At 55.5% G+C, this 12,181-nt stretch overlaps 1 protein-coding gene and 1 non-coding gene across 4 annotated transcripts in view; one reads left to right on the top strand and one right to left on the bottom strand.

Annotated features, from left to right (window-relative positions):
* Positions 1–2,592: 2,592 nt before the first annotated feature.
* The window catches only part of ACTN1 (actinin alpha 1), an 89,639-nt gene continuing 80,050 nt past the window's right edge, over positions 2,593–12,181 (bottom strand). The window contains exons 15-22 of one of the 3 annotated variants that reach the window (XM_029065593.1): positions 11,882–12,064; positions 11,659–11,793; positions 10,335–10,514; positions 8,259–8,405; positions 6,706–6,786; positions 6,087–6,152; positions 5,115–5,273; positions 2,593–3,609 (exon numbers count right to left, since the gene is read on the bottom strand). In XM_029065593.1, the coding sequence (XP_028921426.1) occupies positions 3,451–3,609; positions 5,115–5,273; positions 6,087–6,152; positions 6,706–6,786; positions 8,259–8,405; positions 10,335–10,514; positions 11,659–11,793; positions 11,882–12,064 (1,110 nt within the window). In that variant the 3' untranslated portion in view covers positions 2,593–3,450. The remainder of the gene's footprint in view (positions 3,610–5,114; positions 5,274–6,086; positions 6,153–6,705; positions 6,787–8,258; positions 8,406–10,334; positions 10,515–11,658; positions 11,794–11,881; positions 12,065–12,181) is intronic. The other 2 variants (XM_029065603.1, XM_029065613.1) reach the window with 2 other exon arrangements.
* On the top strand, positions 8,914–9,051 carry LOC114817296. The gene has a single exon (XR_003765156.1). It is a non-coding gene; the product is annotated as a small nucleolar RNA SNORA7 (small nucleolar RNA).

The raw sequence follows: 12,181 nt of genomic DNA, 5'->3' as shown, positions 1-12,181 counted from the left end.
ATGTGCAGAGCACTGTCCTAAGTGCTGGGGCAGATACAGGGTAATCAGTTTGTCCCACGTGAGGCTCACAGATAATCCCCATTTTACAGATGAAGTAACTGAGGCACAGAGAAGTGAAGTGACTTGCCCACAGTCACACAGCTGACAAGTGGCAGAGCCGGGAGTCGAACCCATGACCTCTGATTCCTAAGACCACGCTCTTTTCACTGAACCACACTGCTTCTCCAAGAGTGCAATGTAACAATCAACAGACACATTCCCTGCCCACTACGGGCTTACAGGCTAGAGGGGGAGGCTGACATTAATAGAAATTACAGATATGGACATAAGTGCTGTGGGTAGGTGTGTTGTGGGGGGGATGAATACAGGGAGCAACTCGGGGTGACACAGAAGGGAGTGGGAGAAGTGGAAAGGAGGACTTAGGGAAGGCCTCTTGGAGGAGATGGGCCTTCAATGAGACTTTGAAGGGGGGGGGAGGGATTGTTTACCGGATATTAGGAGGGTGTTCCAGGCCAGACATGGGTGAGAGGTCAGTGGCGAGATAGATGAGATGGGGGTACAGTGGGAAGGTTGGCATTAGAGAAGCGCAGTGTGTGGACTGGGTTGCGGAAGGAAGTAGCGACGTGAAGTAGGAGGGGGCAAGGTAACCGAGTGTTTTAAAGCCAATGGTGAGGAATTTCTGTCTGATGCAGAGGTGGGTGGGCAACCCCTGGAGTTTCTTGAGGACTGGGAAAACGTGGCTCGAACGTTTTAGCCCTGGTGCTCTATCTCCTTCCTGGTGCTGCAGTGGCGGAGCTGATGGATGAGCAGCCGCTGGAAGGATTTCAAGAGAGGTGGGCATGAATTATGTTTTAAAAAAATGAACCGCGCAGCAGAATGAAGTATAAGCTGGATATGGGAGAGGCTGGAAGCAGGGAGACTGGGGTAGAGGCTGGAGATAGGGAGGCTGGGGGAGCGCCTGGCTTCCAGCAACCTGAGGCAGGGTCAGTGGGAGTCAAACAGCGATGCCCGGCTGATCCACACCCACGGACCCATTGCTTCGCCAGCTCACTTCTCATCCGATAGAGCACGGGTCTGGAAGTCAAAAGGAACCGGATTCTAATCTCAGCTCACTTTTCACCCGATAAAGTACAGGCCTGGGAGTCAGGAGGACCTGGGTTCTAATCCTGCTCCACCACATGTCTGCCGTGTTACCTTGCGTAGGTCACTTAAGTCCTCTATGCCTCAGTCACCTCTTCGGTAAAATGGGGATTAAGACTGTGAGTCCCATGTGGGACAGGCATTGTGTCCAACCTGATTAACTCGCATCTATCTCAGTGCTTAGAACACTGAGCATTATTCATTATTATTATGGGCACTGGCACCCAGTGTTAGCCAGGAGGGGCTGGTGGGTAGGTCCGGGGTAGGTCTCGAACCCAGATGCCAAGCAAAATATGCAACTTCGACCTCCCATCCAGTGGCCCCTCCACCCCCAGTTAATCTCCCAGGAATCCATAGCTTGGACCAGAGGCAGAACCTGGGGTGACCAGGAGGGTGACTGCCCCTCTCCTCTCTCTCTCGCCCTCTAAACTGTAAACTCACTGAGGGCAAGGAATGTGTCTGTTATATCGTACTCTCCCAAGTGATTAGTATAGTGCTCTGCATATGGTAAGCACTCAATAAATTTGATTGACCGTCTGACTGATTGTCCATTGGAGTGACTGGTCACTCATTGCTTCAGAGGCAGTCCCGGCTTTGTGGGGATTAAGGGGGGGAAGTAAGCCAGCCCCAGGGACCTCCCCCATTTGGCTTTTGGGGTGCCCTAATATGGAGTACACCTGCAGTGTGGCAACGACTGGTTCTGGCCCAGATCCCACAGAGGGTTCATTCATTCATTCAATCGTATTTATTGAGTGCTTCCTGTGTGAAGAGCACTGTACTAAGCACTTGGAAAGTACAATAGAGCAATGAAGAGAGACAATCCCTGCCATCAACGGGCTCACAGTCTAGAGTGGGGGAGACAGACATCAATATAAGTAAGCAGGCATCAATATAAATAAAATATAAATAAAATTATAGATATATATATACAAAAGTGCTGTGGGGCGGGAATGGACGGAAGAGCAAAGGAGGAGAGTCAGGGTGATGACAGGCAGTGGGAGAAGAGGAAAAGTGGGGCTTACTCTGGGAAGGCCTCTTGGAGGAGGTGCGCCTTCAGTAGGGTTTTGTCAAGCTCTGTTCTAAGCGCTGGGGGAAAATACGAGCTAATCAGGTTGGACATAGTTCCTGTCCCATAAGGGGCTCACAGTCTTCATCCCCATTTTAGAGATGAGGAAAGGACAGTGAAGTGACTTGTGTTACCCCAGCGCTTCAGTGCCTCGGTTACCTCATCTGTAAAATGGGGATGAAGACTGTGAGTCCCATTTGGGACATGGACCGTGTCTAACCTGATTAACTCGCATCTACCCCAGCCTTTAGCACAATGCCTGGCACATAGAAAACGCCACCCAAGGAAGACAAATTTAGCTTCTTCCGGGGCCTCAGCCCTACCAACCCCCCAACCGCAGCTGTGGACGGCACCAGCTTCTCACCCCAACGAGACGCGACACAGAGTTATCACAAGAACGTCTCTTTAATATGATTTGTGACAAGCAATATCAAAGTCTTCCACTCTCAAAGTTCCATATCTTGGAACCACAACCATTTGGAATAATAGGTTACGTTAAAATAATTAAAAAAACATTTTGTGCACTGATAAGGAAGCCAGCCGATCGTCACACCTCAGGAATTAAATATGAAAAGACGAGCCAAACTATTTCCCTTTCCTAAAAAACAGCCATTTCAAAAGTTTGTGGTTTTTTTTTTTATATCATAAAATAGTTCAGGAAACAAGTGAGCTAGCGAACACAATGCACCCGGTGTGTCAATGAAAAGGCTTCCCCTTCCCCACCATCGAACCCTCCACCCTCCCCCCGCCCCCAGACCCGTCCCCCAGATGGATGCCACGCGAGAAAAAGAGATGGACATGACAGAAGAAAGAGGCTGCAGCGGACACCAGGACGGAATGTAATGTACGACAGGCCTTTTCGGGGATTTCCCAAACTGCGACAAACAAGACATTTGGGTGCAAATAGCTGAATTTTCCTCTCGTCTTCGTTATCAGTCTGGCAGAGAAAAATACCTTTATCTTTTATAATAAAATATGTGTTTTTTTCAACGTAATTTTTTTTTTCTTTTTTGCAGAAAATAATTTTGTAAACTGTCACTTCAGAGGGCAGAGGAGGCTCTGGAGGGCATCCCAGCCTGACACGAACATTGGGCCCGGGGTGGGTGGGGGTGCTGGGGGGGACCGGGGGTGAGGGAACCAGGGGGCGGGGGGCCGCAGAGGAGGCGGAGCGGGGGGCTTGCATTGCATACAGAAAGAAAGGTGCATCTGGAGGAGAGGGGATGGGGTGGGAGAGGGTAGGGGGGTTAAAGGTCACTCTCGCCATAGAGCGCTGTGGAGAAGGACATGTAGTCTAGGGCGCCGGGCACGGCATCGGGGCCCGAGTAAGGCGCCATCCGAGCAATGCAGTACTCGGCCTGGTCAGGTGGCAGCTCCCGGCGCAGCTCGTCCACGGTGATGTAGTTCTGCAGAGATGAGCACAGCATCGGGGAGTAGGAGGAGCAGTGGGAGGAGAGGAGGAGGAGGAGAAGGAGGAAGAATGGGGGAAAGAAGAGGAACGGGGAAGAGGAGGAGGAAGGGGAGGAGGAAATGAGGGAAGAGGAGAAACGGGGGAAGAGGAGGAGGAGGAGGAACAGGGCGAGGAGGTAGGGGAGAGGAGGAAAAGGAGGAGGAACAGAGTGTAAAGGGGAGAGGAGGAACGGGGGAGGAACGGGGGAAGAAGAGGTGGAGGAAGAGAGGGGAGAGGAGGAGGAAGAAAAGAAGGAAAAGCAGGAACAGGGGAGAGGAGAAACAGAGGGAAGAGGAGGAGGAAAAGAGGGAAGAGGAGGAACAGAGAGGAGAGGAGAAGGAATGGGAAAGAGGAGGAGGAGGAGGAAAAGAGGGAAGAGGGGAAACGGGGGAAGAGGAGGAACAGGGGAAAGAGGAAGAGGAGGAAAAGAGGGAAGGGGGAAACAGGAGGAAGAGGAGGGAAGAGGGGAAACGGGGGAAGAGGAGGAACGGGGGAAGAGGAGGAATGGGGGAGAGGAGGAGAAGGAATGGGGGAAGAGAAGGAAAAGAAGGAAGAGGGGAAACAGGGGAAGAGGAGGAATGGGGGAAGAGGAGGAGGAGGAAAAGAGGGAAGAGGGGAAACAGGGGAAGAGGAAGAACAGGGGGAAGAGGAGGGAGAGGAGGAAAAGAGGGAAGAGGGGAAATGGGGCAAGAGGAGGAATGGAGGGAAGAGGAAGAGGAGGAAAAGAGGGAAGAGGAGGAAAGGGGGAGAGGAGGAGAAGGAATGGGGGAAGAGGAAGAGGAGGAAAAGAAAGAAGAGGAGAAACAGGGGAAGAGGAGGTGAAGGAGGAACAGGGGAAGGAGGAGGAAGTTAAATCTCCATGTCAGGTAAACCACTCTGATCCCACTGCTGGTCATCCCCAGTGAGCCCAGAGCTCATCCCTCGGCTCCAGCCATCTCAGCACAGCCCGAGGGGGGGATGGGTCAGGGCCACACTCTCCACTCCACAGAAGGAGGCACAGGAAGAAGGTGATCTGAACGTGATCTGCCCCAGATGGGAGCCAGGAGTCCTGCCCTGCCCAGCCCAGAGGGCCAGCTGCTCACTCCCTGCTTCTTGTGGGGGGGGGTGGGTCCAAAAACGGGCTCAGAGCTGGGGGCGGGGCAGACTGAACAGTAGACCAAGTTGGCTGGGAGAAGGTGGGGGTCCAGGAACTCAGAGATGGGGCCAGGCCCAGGGGGAGGCTTGGGTTCCAGGACTGGGGGCTGACTGGGTTGGGCCCAGGAAGAGTGTGCTCGGGCTGTGGGGAGGCTGCTACCAGACTCCCTCCGCCTCCTTGGCCATGCCAGGTCCGTCAATCCCCTGACCAGGAGGGTGCAGACAGGTAAATGGGTCTTTACTGAGGCTCTGCCCAGCCCGCCCTTTGGCCCGACTGGTCCCATAGAGCGAGTCGGGGCCAAGAGTCAGCCCACTGGGGGCCCTCACCTTGTCGCCGGCCAGGATCTTAAAGGAGGCCATGACCTGGTCGGCTGTGTCGGTGTCGGCCGTCTCCCGGGACATGAAGTCGATGAAGGCCTGGAAGGTCACCACGCCCAGGCGGTTCGGGTCCACGATGCTCATGATCCGGGCGAACTCAGCCTCTCCCTGTGGGACCCGAGAGGGAGGAGACCCCGGGCAGGGCAGGGCGGGGGTCAGGCCGGGCCGGGACGGGCCAGCCCACGGCCCCCAGCCTGCCGGGCACGGAGCCCTCGCTCAGCCCCGGCCCCGGGAGGGCTCAGTGCTTCCTCACTGATGGAGGCCCTGCCCTCTCCCCAACAGCCGAGACGGGAGATTCTGGGATCCCGGGGCCTCCCCCAGCCCGACTCCGGTGTGGGCCCAGTAGGGGGAGATGGTAATGCCCATGTCAGTGCCCTGGGAGCACTTGCTTTAAAACTTGTGAGGATGCCCTGGGTGCACTAGCTCATCAGGGACCACTAAGGACCATCAGGGCCACATCCACGGCTAAGTTGTGAGCAGGGCCCCAGCTCCGGAGATCATTCCTGGAAGCTCCAGGAGGAGGGGGCTCCAGGAGGAAGCTGTTGTCAGGTTCTAGAGACCCTGCACCAGCCTAAACACGATGGGGACATCTGCACAGTCACCGTGCCACATTCTGCACACAGTGGTTGCTCATTACAGAGCTCCGCACAGCACAGTCACCCAGTACAACGCTCTGCACCCAGAAAGGACCCTGTCCAGTGCTTTGCACACAGTAGGCACTCAGTCAACATCGTTGCCCGCTTTCCCCGCCCGGATCCAGAGCGGAGATACAGGAACCAACAAATGACGACTCTGGATCGTGGTCTGCTCTCCTTTCAGAGGGGACGGGACCCCCTCGCCAGGAACGCCGGTGGGGGCCAAGAGGGGTACAGGCAGCCAGATCGACCCTCGGGCCGGCATCGGACCCTGGCTTCACGTTACCATGTTGTAACCCATGGAGATAAGGCAAGCCCGGAAGTCCTCCGTGTCCATCATGCCCGTCTTCTTCTGCACAGGGAGTGACGCAGACAGAAGGAAGGAAGCAAGGAAGGGAGGGAAAGAGGAAAGGAGAGGGGAAGGCCAGGAAGGAAGGAAGGGAGGCCAGGAAGAGGAGGGTCAGAGGCCACCAAGCCAGGAAGGGGGAGAGGCAGGCCAGGAAGAGGGAAAAAGAAACGCAGGAGAGAGGAAAAGAAACCAAAATCAGAGGAGTTGGAAATGGAGAGTTGTCACAGGGGAGAAGCCCAGGGGTTCAATGGAGATGCCCGAGAGGTGGGAGAGGAGAAGGGGAAAATCAGGGAGGGAGGAAGTGATGGAAAGCAGCAGGAAAGAGAGATGAGAAGACATGGAGGGGGTCCCCTCGGGCGAAAGAAGTAGGGATGCAGGAACCGAGCAGGGGGAGCCCAGAGACCCAGTCAAATAGATGGACAGACAGAGAACAGCCAGCGTGGTAGGCAGGAAGGGAGAGGCAAACAGAAAGAGAGAGACAAACGACAGGAGAGAAAGGCCTGTTATTTCTCACCCAACTCCCCCCTGAACCGAGGTCCTTAAAGGCTTTCAGTACCTGGGGGTCGTTGCCAATATCGTAACCCAAGCTGATGAGGCAGGCTTTGAACTCCTCGGGACCCAGCGTGCCGGAGTGATCCTGGGGCAGCCGTGCGGTGCCAGGGGGGAGCGGTGAGGCGGGAGTGGGGGGCGGTGAGAAAGGATGGTGGGGTGGGGGGGGGGTGCCGTGCCGGGTAGGTGGGAGGAAAGGTGGGGAAGGGAGGTACACACACGATCCATGCAGATGGAGGAAGGAGGCGGAGAAGATAAAAACGCACAAGGTTAGACGCCCCGCTGACCGTGGCCCCGGGGAGGACCGCCGGGGGTGCCTCTCTGTGAGAAGGCTTCCCCACCTCCCCCGTCCCCCAGCCCTGGTCTTTCTCCCAGGCCCTTGGAGTCCCCGGACCACGGGCCACCCAGAGTGCGGTGCGGCAGGCAGAGACAGAGGGCGGTGGTGGAGGGTAGTCGGGGCAGCCGGGCCTCTTCTTCCTCCCACCTCTGCCGGGGCTAATTCAGGGTTCTTGGGGTTCCCTGGACTGGTGGACCGGGACGAGATGGGGAACCAAGGGGCAAGGGTCCCCGTGAGCAAGGGTCCCATCTAGTACCACTGTCGTTCTCCAGGAAGCAAACAGGGTGGCCGGTGGAGACGGGGACGGGTCCCCGGGTAGATTTCAGGGCCGGAACCCCTTCCTCGCTGCTGGGGTTCATCTGGCAGGGGAGCAAGCACTAGCTGGGCACTAACTCTCTAAGCTCGCAGGCTTGTGAAGAACTTTTTCTCCAGAGGGCCGTGAAACATCCGAGGTTACTAGGAGAGGGTGGACAAGCCTCCGGCAGGGAAGGGCAGTGGTATTAAGGCAGACAGGAGTGGGCAACTCTTTCCAGAGGCAGGGGGTTGGATTAGGTGGTCCCCAAAGGCACCCAGTAGCCTAGGAGTTCTAGGGTAGCTGGGAAGGAAGGGTATTCACGGCAGGGTCCTTTCTCTCCAGCCCCAGCCTGGCATCAATGCCCCAGGTCGGAGGCCCCTGCAAGGAGTGGGTGGGTTGGCATCAAAGCCCCCCAAGGATAAAGTGTGGCCTAATGGGTAGTGCAAAGGCCTGGGAGTCAGAGGGTTCTAATCCTAGCTCCACCTCTTGCCTGCTGTGGGACCTTGGGTAAGTCACTTTAATTCTCTGGGCCTCAGTTTCCTTCTCTGAAAATAAGGATTCCATACCTGTTCACACTCCTACTGAGCCTGGGAATCCCATGTGGGGATAGGGACTGAATCTGACCTGATTATCTACCCTAGAGCTTAGCACAGTGTTTGGCACATAGTAGGCACTTAACAAACACCACAGTAATTATTCAGGAGGATCAGTCCCAGGTGTTTGTCAAGCAGGCTCACACGGGTGGCCCAAGGTTGTCCATGAACTTGGCTCGGAGGCGTGAGGGGAAGGGGACCCTGAAAGGATGGACCCTTGGTCCCCCAGCGCTAGCCCAAATTTGGGGGTTTTCGGAGGAGGTTGGGGGCTGGGACAGGAGAGAGGAGAGGGGATGCAGGGGCGCTGTGGGCGTGCAGGCGCGGTGAACTCTCACCCTGTCAAAGTGATTGAACGAGGCCCGGAACTCATTCATCTGCTCCTGGCTGATGCCCTTGGCGTCGCGGGTCAGGATCTGGTTCTCCACCTCGTTGATGGTTCTGGCGATGGTGGTCAAGAGCTGCTCCCAGCCCACCCGGATGTGCTGGAATCGGGGACACTAGTCAGTCGGGACGTCCCGACGCACGCCCCCCGATCCCAGGCCCCGGTGGCCCAGAAACTAGTGCTCCCAGCAATCCACCGATGAGAGGAAAGCAGCTCTCCGCTCCCACCTGGTTTGCTCCATAGAGGCCAGGATGGGAAGATGTCCCACTCAGCGGTGCCCCGAGGTCAGAAGCCACCACGAGGGGCCCAGCCTCGGGCCCAAGCAGCTGAAACCCCAAAGCCCCTCGGGACCACCGAGAACTGAGTCAGGACCAGCCTTGAGGCTGCCTGACTCGGATGGCTCAGACCGGGTCAGCGTGGACAGACCCACCCAGGACCCCATTCTGAAGAGTCCACGCTCTCAGGGGGACTGGCAGACCCAAGGATGGGTGGGTCACCTATCAAGCCACTAGATTACAAGATTCACTACATATTATAAGGCCCACTAGACTCTGAACTCCATGAGATTGTAAACTCCACTACTTTTTAAACTTCACTACACTGTAAGAACCCTCTCAGGGTCGCACCTGGAGAGTTTCCATTACTCTACCAGTCTTGACTACGAGAGGGAGAGTCAAGCAGAGTCCTGTCCATTCCATTACTAGCTTGGGCAGTGGCTAGTGAATGGCAGGCAATCTGCTACAAGTCAAAACTCACCCATGCTGGGCAGCATTGGTAGGGGAGAGAATCGAGGGCAGAGACTCAAGTTTACTGCATGGAAGGCAGCGATGGTAAACCGCTTCCGTATTTTTACCAAGAGAACTCTATGGATCCACTACTAGAACGATTGCAGATGGAAAGGGGGGCATTCTGGGAGAGATGTGTCCCTGGTGTCGTTATGGGTCGGAAACGACTCGACGGCATAAGACAACACACGATGTTGTAAGATCCACTAGACTGGAAATTTGACTAGACTTTAAGATCCACTAGCTTGTAAATTCCACTACATCGTACGATCCTCTAGACTGTAAACTCCTGCCCCTTGTCAGTTGTGTGACTGTGGGCAAGTCACTTCACTTCTCTGTGCCTCAGTTCCCTCATCTGTAAAATGGGGATGAAGACTGTGAGTCTCTTGTGGGACAACCTCATTCCCCTGTATCTACCCCAGCGCTTAGAACAGTGCTCTGCACGTAGTAAGCGCTTAACAAATACCAACATTATTAAATAGTAAACTCCACAAGAACCTAAACTCCATGAGACTGTAAACTCCGCAAGACTGTAAGATCCACTAGGCTGTAAACTCCCTAGGAGAGCAAACTCCACTGGATTGTAAACCTCACAAGATTGTAAACTTCCCTAGACTTCCCTAGAAGTAAATTCTCCGGAAGATTCACTGTATTGTAAATTCCATTAGATTATATGATCCCCGAGATAGTAAGCTTCACTAAACTGTAAAAACCCACTAGACTGTACATTCTATGAGATTGTAAACTCCATCAGAGAAGCAACATAGCCTAGTACAAGGTAGAGATTGTGTCTACTAATTCTGCTGGACTCTCCCAAGGGCTTAGTACAGTGCTCTGCATGCAAAGAGGGATCCGTGAATACCCTAATTGACTGATAGATGAGTCGTCGAACCCCAGGTAATTTCAAGAGGCAAAGAGGGAGAGGCGGCCAGTTCCCCTCCAGAAATGAACTTTATCACCCTGGCACTCCCTCCAGCGCTCATCCAAACGTCAAGACAGAGACGTCTAGACAAGCAACAAGGTCCCGGGAAGAGCTTCGACGGCATCTGCCGGAAGTGAATGATGGCCTTCTTGGGCCCGGATGGCCCTTGAAAACCACGTTTCTCCTGTTACCAAGGCAACCCAAGGGCAGAGGGGGTCCCCGAAGGAGCGAAGAGGCTCCCCCCCGGCGGAGTCTCCCTGCTCCCCTGCTTGAGAGCCAGGCTCTGAGGGCACCCGGAAGCTGTTGGCGAGGGGAACGGTACCTCCATGGTGTAGTTGGTGTGCTTGTTGTCGAAGATGAGGGCCTCCTGGATCTGCTGGTGGTTGCCCTCCAACTGGTCAATCTTGGGCTTGTAGTTGACGATGCTCTGCTCGTACTGCCGCAGGTGGTTTAGCTGGTCTTCCAGAGTGCCGTGCATCTCGATGGAGATGCGGCCGATCTCCTGAGGATGGAGCGAGAGGGGAGTCCGCGGGGGGTTGCGGGACCAGGGCTCCCACACTCACTCCCTGCCCGGGCAGTGTTCCACGCTCAGCACTGCCACCATTCCTCATTCTGGTCCTCCCTGGGTCTCACCACCCCCAGGGATCCTGGTACAGAAGGAGGGAGCTGTGGGGAAAGGGAGGATGGGACGTAGGTCTGGGAATCGGGGATCTAATCCCAGCTCTGCCACTCGCCTGCTGGATGACCTTGGGCAAGTCACTAAATTTCTCTGTGCCTGTTTTCTCACCTGTAAAATTGGGATTCAAAACCCGTTCTCCCTCCCTCTCAGACTAGGAGGCCCCTGTGGCCCGGACTCACCTACTTCAAAGGTTTGTAGTGGACACCTCCTCCAAGAGGCCTTCCCTGACTAAGCCCTCCTTTCCTCTTCTCCCTCTCCTCTCTCCATCACCCTGACTTGCTCCCTCTATTCATCCCCCCCTCCCAGCCCCACAGCACTTATGGGTGCTCATCTCTACAAATTATTTATATTAATGTCTGTCTCCCCTCCTAGACTACAAGCTTGTTGTGGGCAGGGCATGTGTCTGTTATATTGTCATACTGTATGCTCTCTCATGCTTGGTCCATTGCTCTGCACAGTAAGCGCTCAATAAATATGATTGACTGAATATGATCGATTATCTTTTATCTACCTCGGCTTTCGGCACACTAGCGCCTTTTAAGTACTGCAATTATTATTATTACTGTTGTTGTTAGGGACCCAGCAGGATGGGAAGGGCAGAGGTCTTGAGCCCCAAACCGTGTCCAGGACTGAGGCAACACCCTGTAGAGGAGGACGCCCTAATTACTGCTCAATGACAGCGAGGGCCATTTTCTACTCCTCTATCAGTAGGGCTCAAGAGCAGGCCCCGACCCTGGCCCACCTCTGAGAGAAAAGCGGGGTCTGAGCGGCATCGATGTCCCCCGTGACTGGCAGGGGGAAGGATCTGGAAGCCCAGGAACCCACCTCCAACCCAGATTACCCAAGGATCAGTCTCGGCCGGAAGGTGACAGGAGTCTTCCCTTTGGGAAGGGGGTCTGTGTGCAAGGGTAGGAAAGCTGGAGAATGGCCGGGGGGGGCGGGAAGGCAAGTTAGGCTCCGACGCTACCTCCATCTTGGTCTGGATCCAGGGCCCGATGACGTTGGCCTGGGCACCGAACTGCTTCCGCAGCCGCTCGTTCTGCTGCTGGCGGGCGTGTTCCTCCATAAGGGCCTCGTCCCGCCGGGGCACCAGCTGCCGCACCTGGGGGAGGACCGAAGGGACGGGTCAACTGCTGCCTCCTCCAGCTGAAGTTCCGCCCACTCCGTCCCCTCCCTGGATGCCAACTCACGTGGTCCCATTTGCCGTTGATCTCCTGAGGGGTGATGGTGGTGTAGGGGTTGGTCCCCGCCATGTTGACGTGGTAGGTCTGGACGATCTTGGTCACCTCGTTGTGGATGCCCAGGATGGCCTGCCGTTCCTTGTCAGCATCGGGGAGGGTGGCCTTGAACTGCTCGTGGGCAGTGGTCAGCCCCTGGGCACCGGAATGGCAGGGAGAGGCAGAAAGCAAGAGGAGAGAAGTGGGGGTTCACTGGAGGGGTCCATGAATTCCCCTCCCCAGCTGAGAAGAGCTTCCTGGACACAACCGGAG

Source organism: Ornithorhynchus anatinus, chromosome 1 (genome assembly GCF_004115215.2).
Source record: "Ornithorhynchus anatinus isolate Pmale09 chromosome 1, mOrnAna1.pri.v4, whole genome shotgun sequence".
In the NCBI taxonomy this organism is placed as follows: domain Eukaryota; kingdom Metazoa; phylum Chordata; class Mammalia; order Monotremata; family Ornithorhynchidae; genus Ornithorhynchus; species Ornithorhynchus anatinus.
This window is presented reverse-complemented; position numbering and strand designations above follow the sequence as displayed.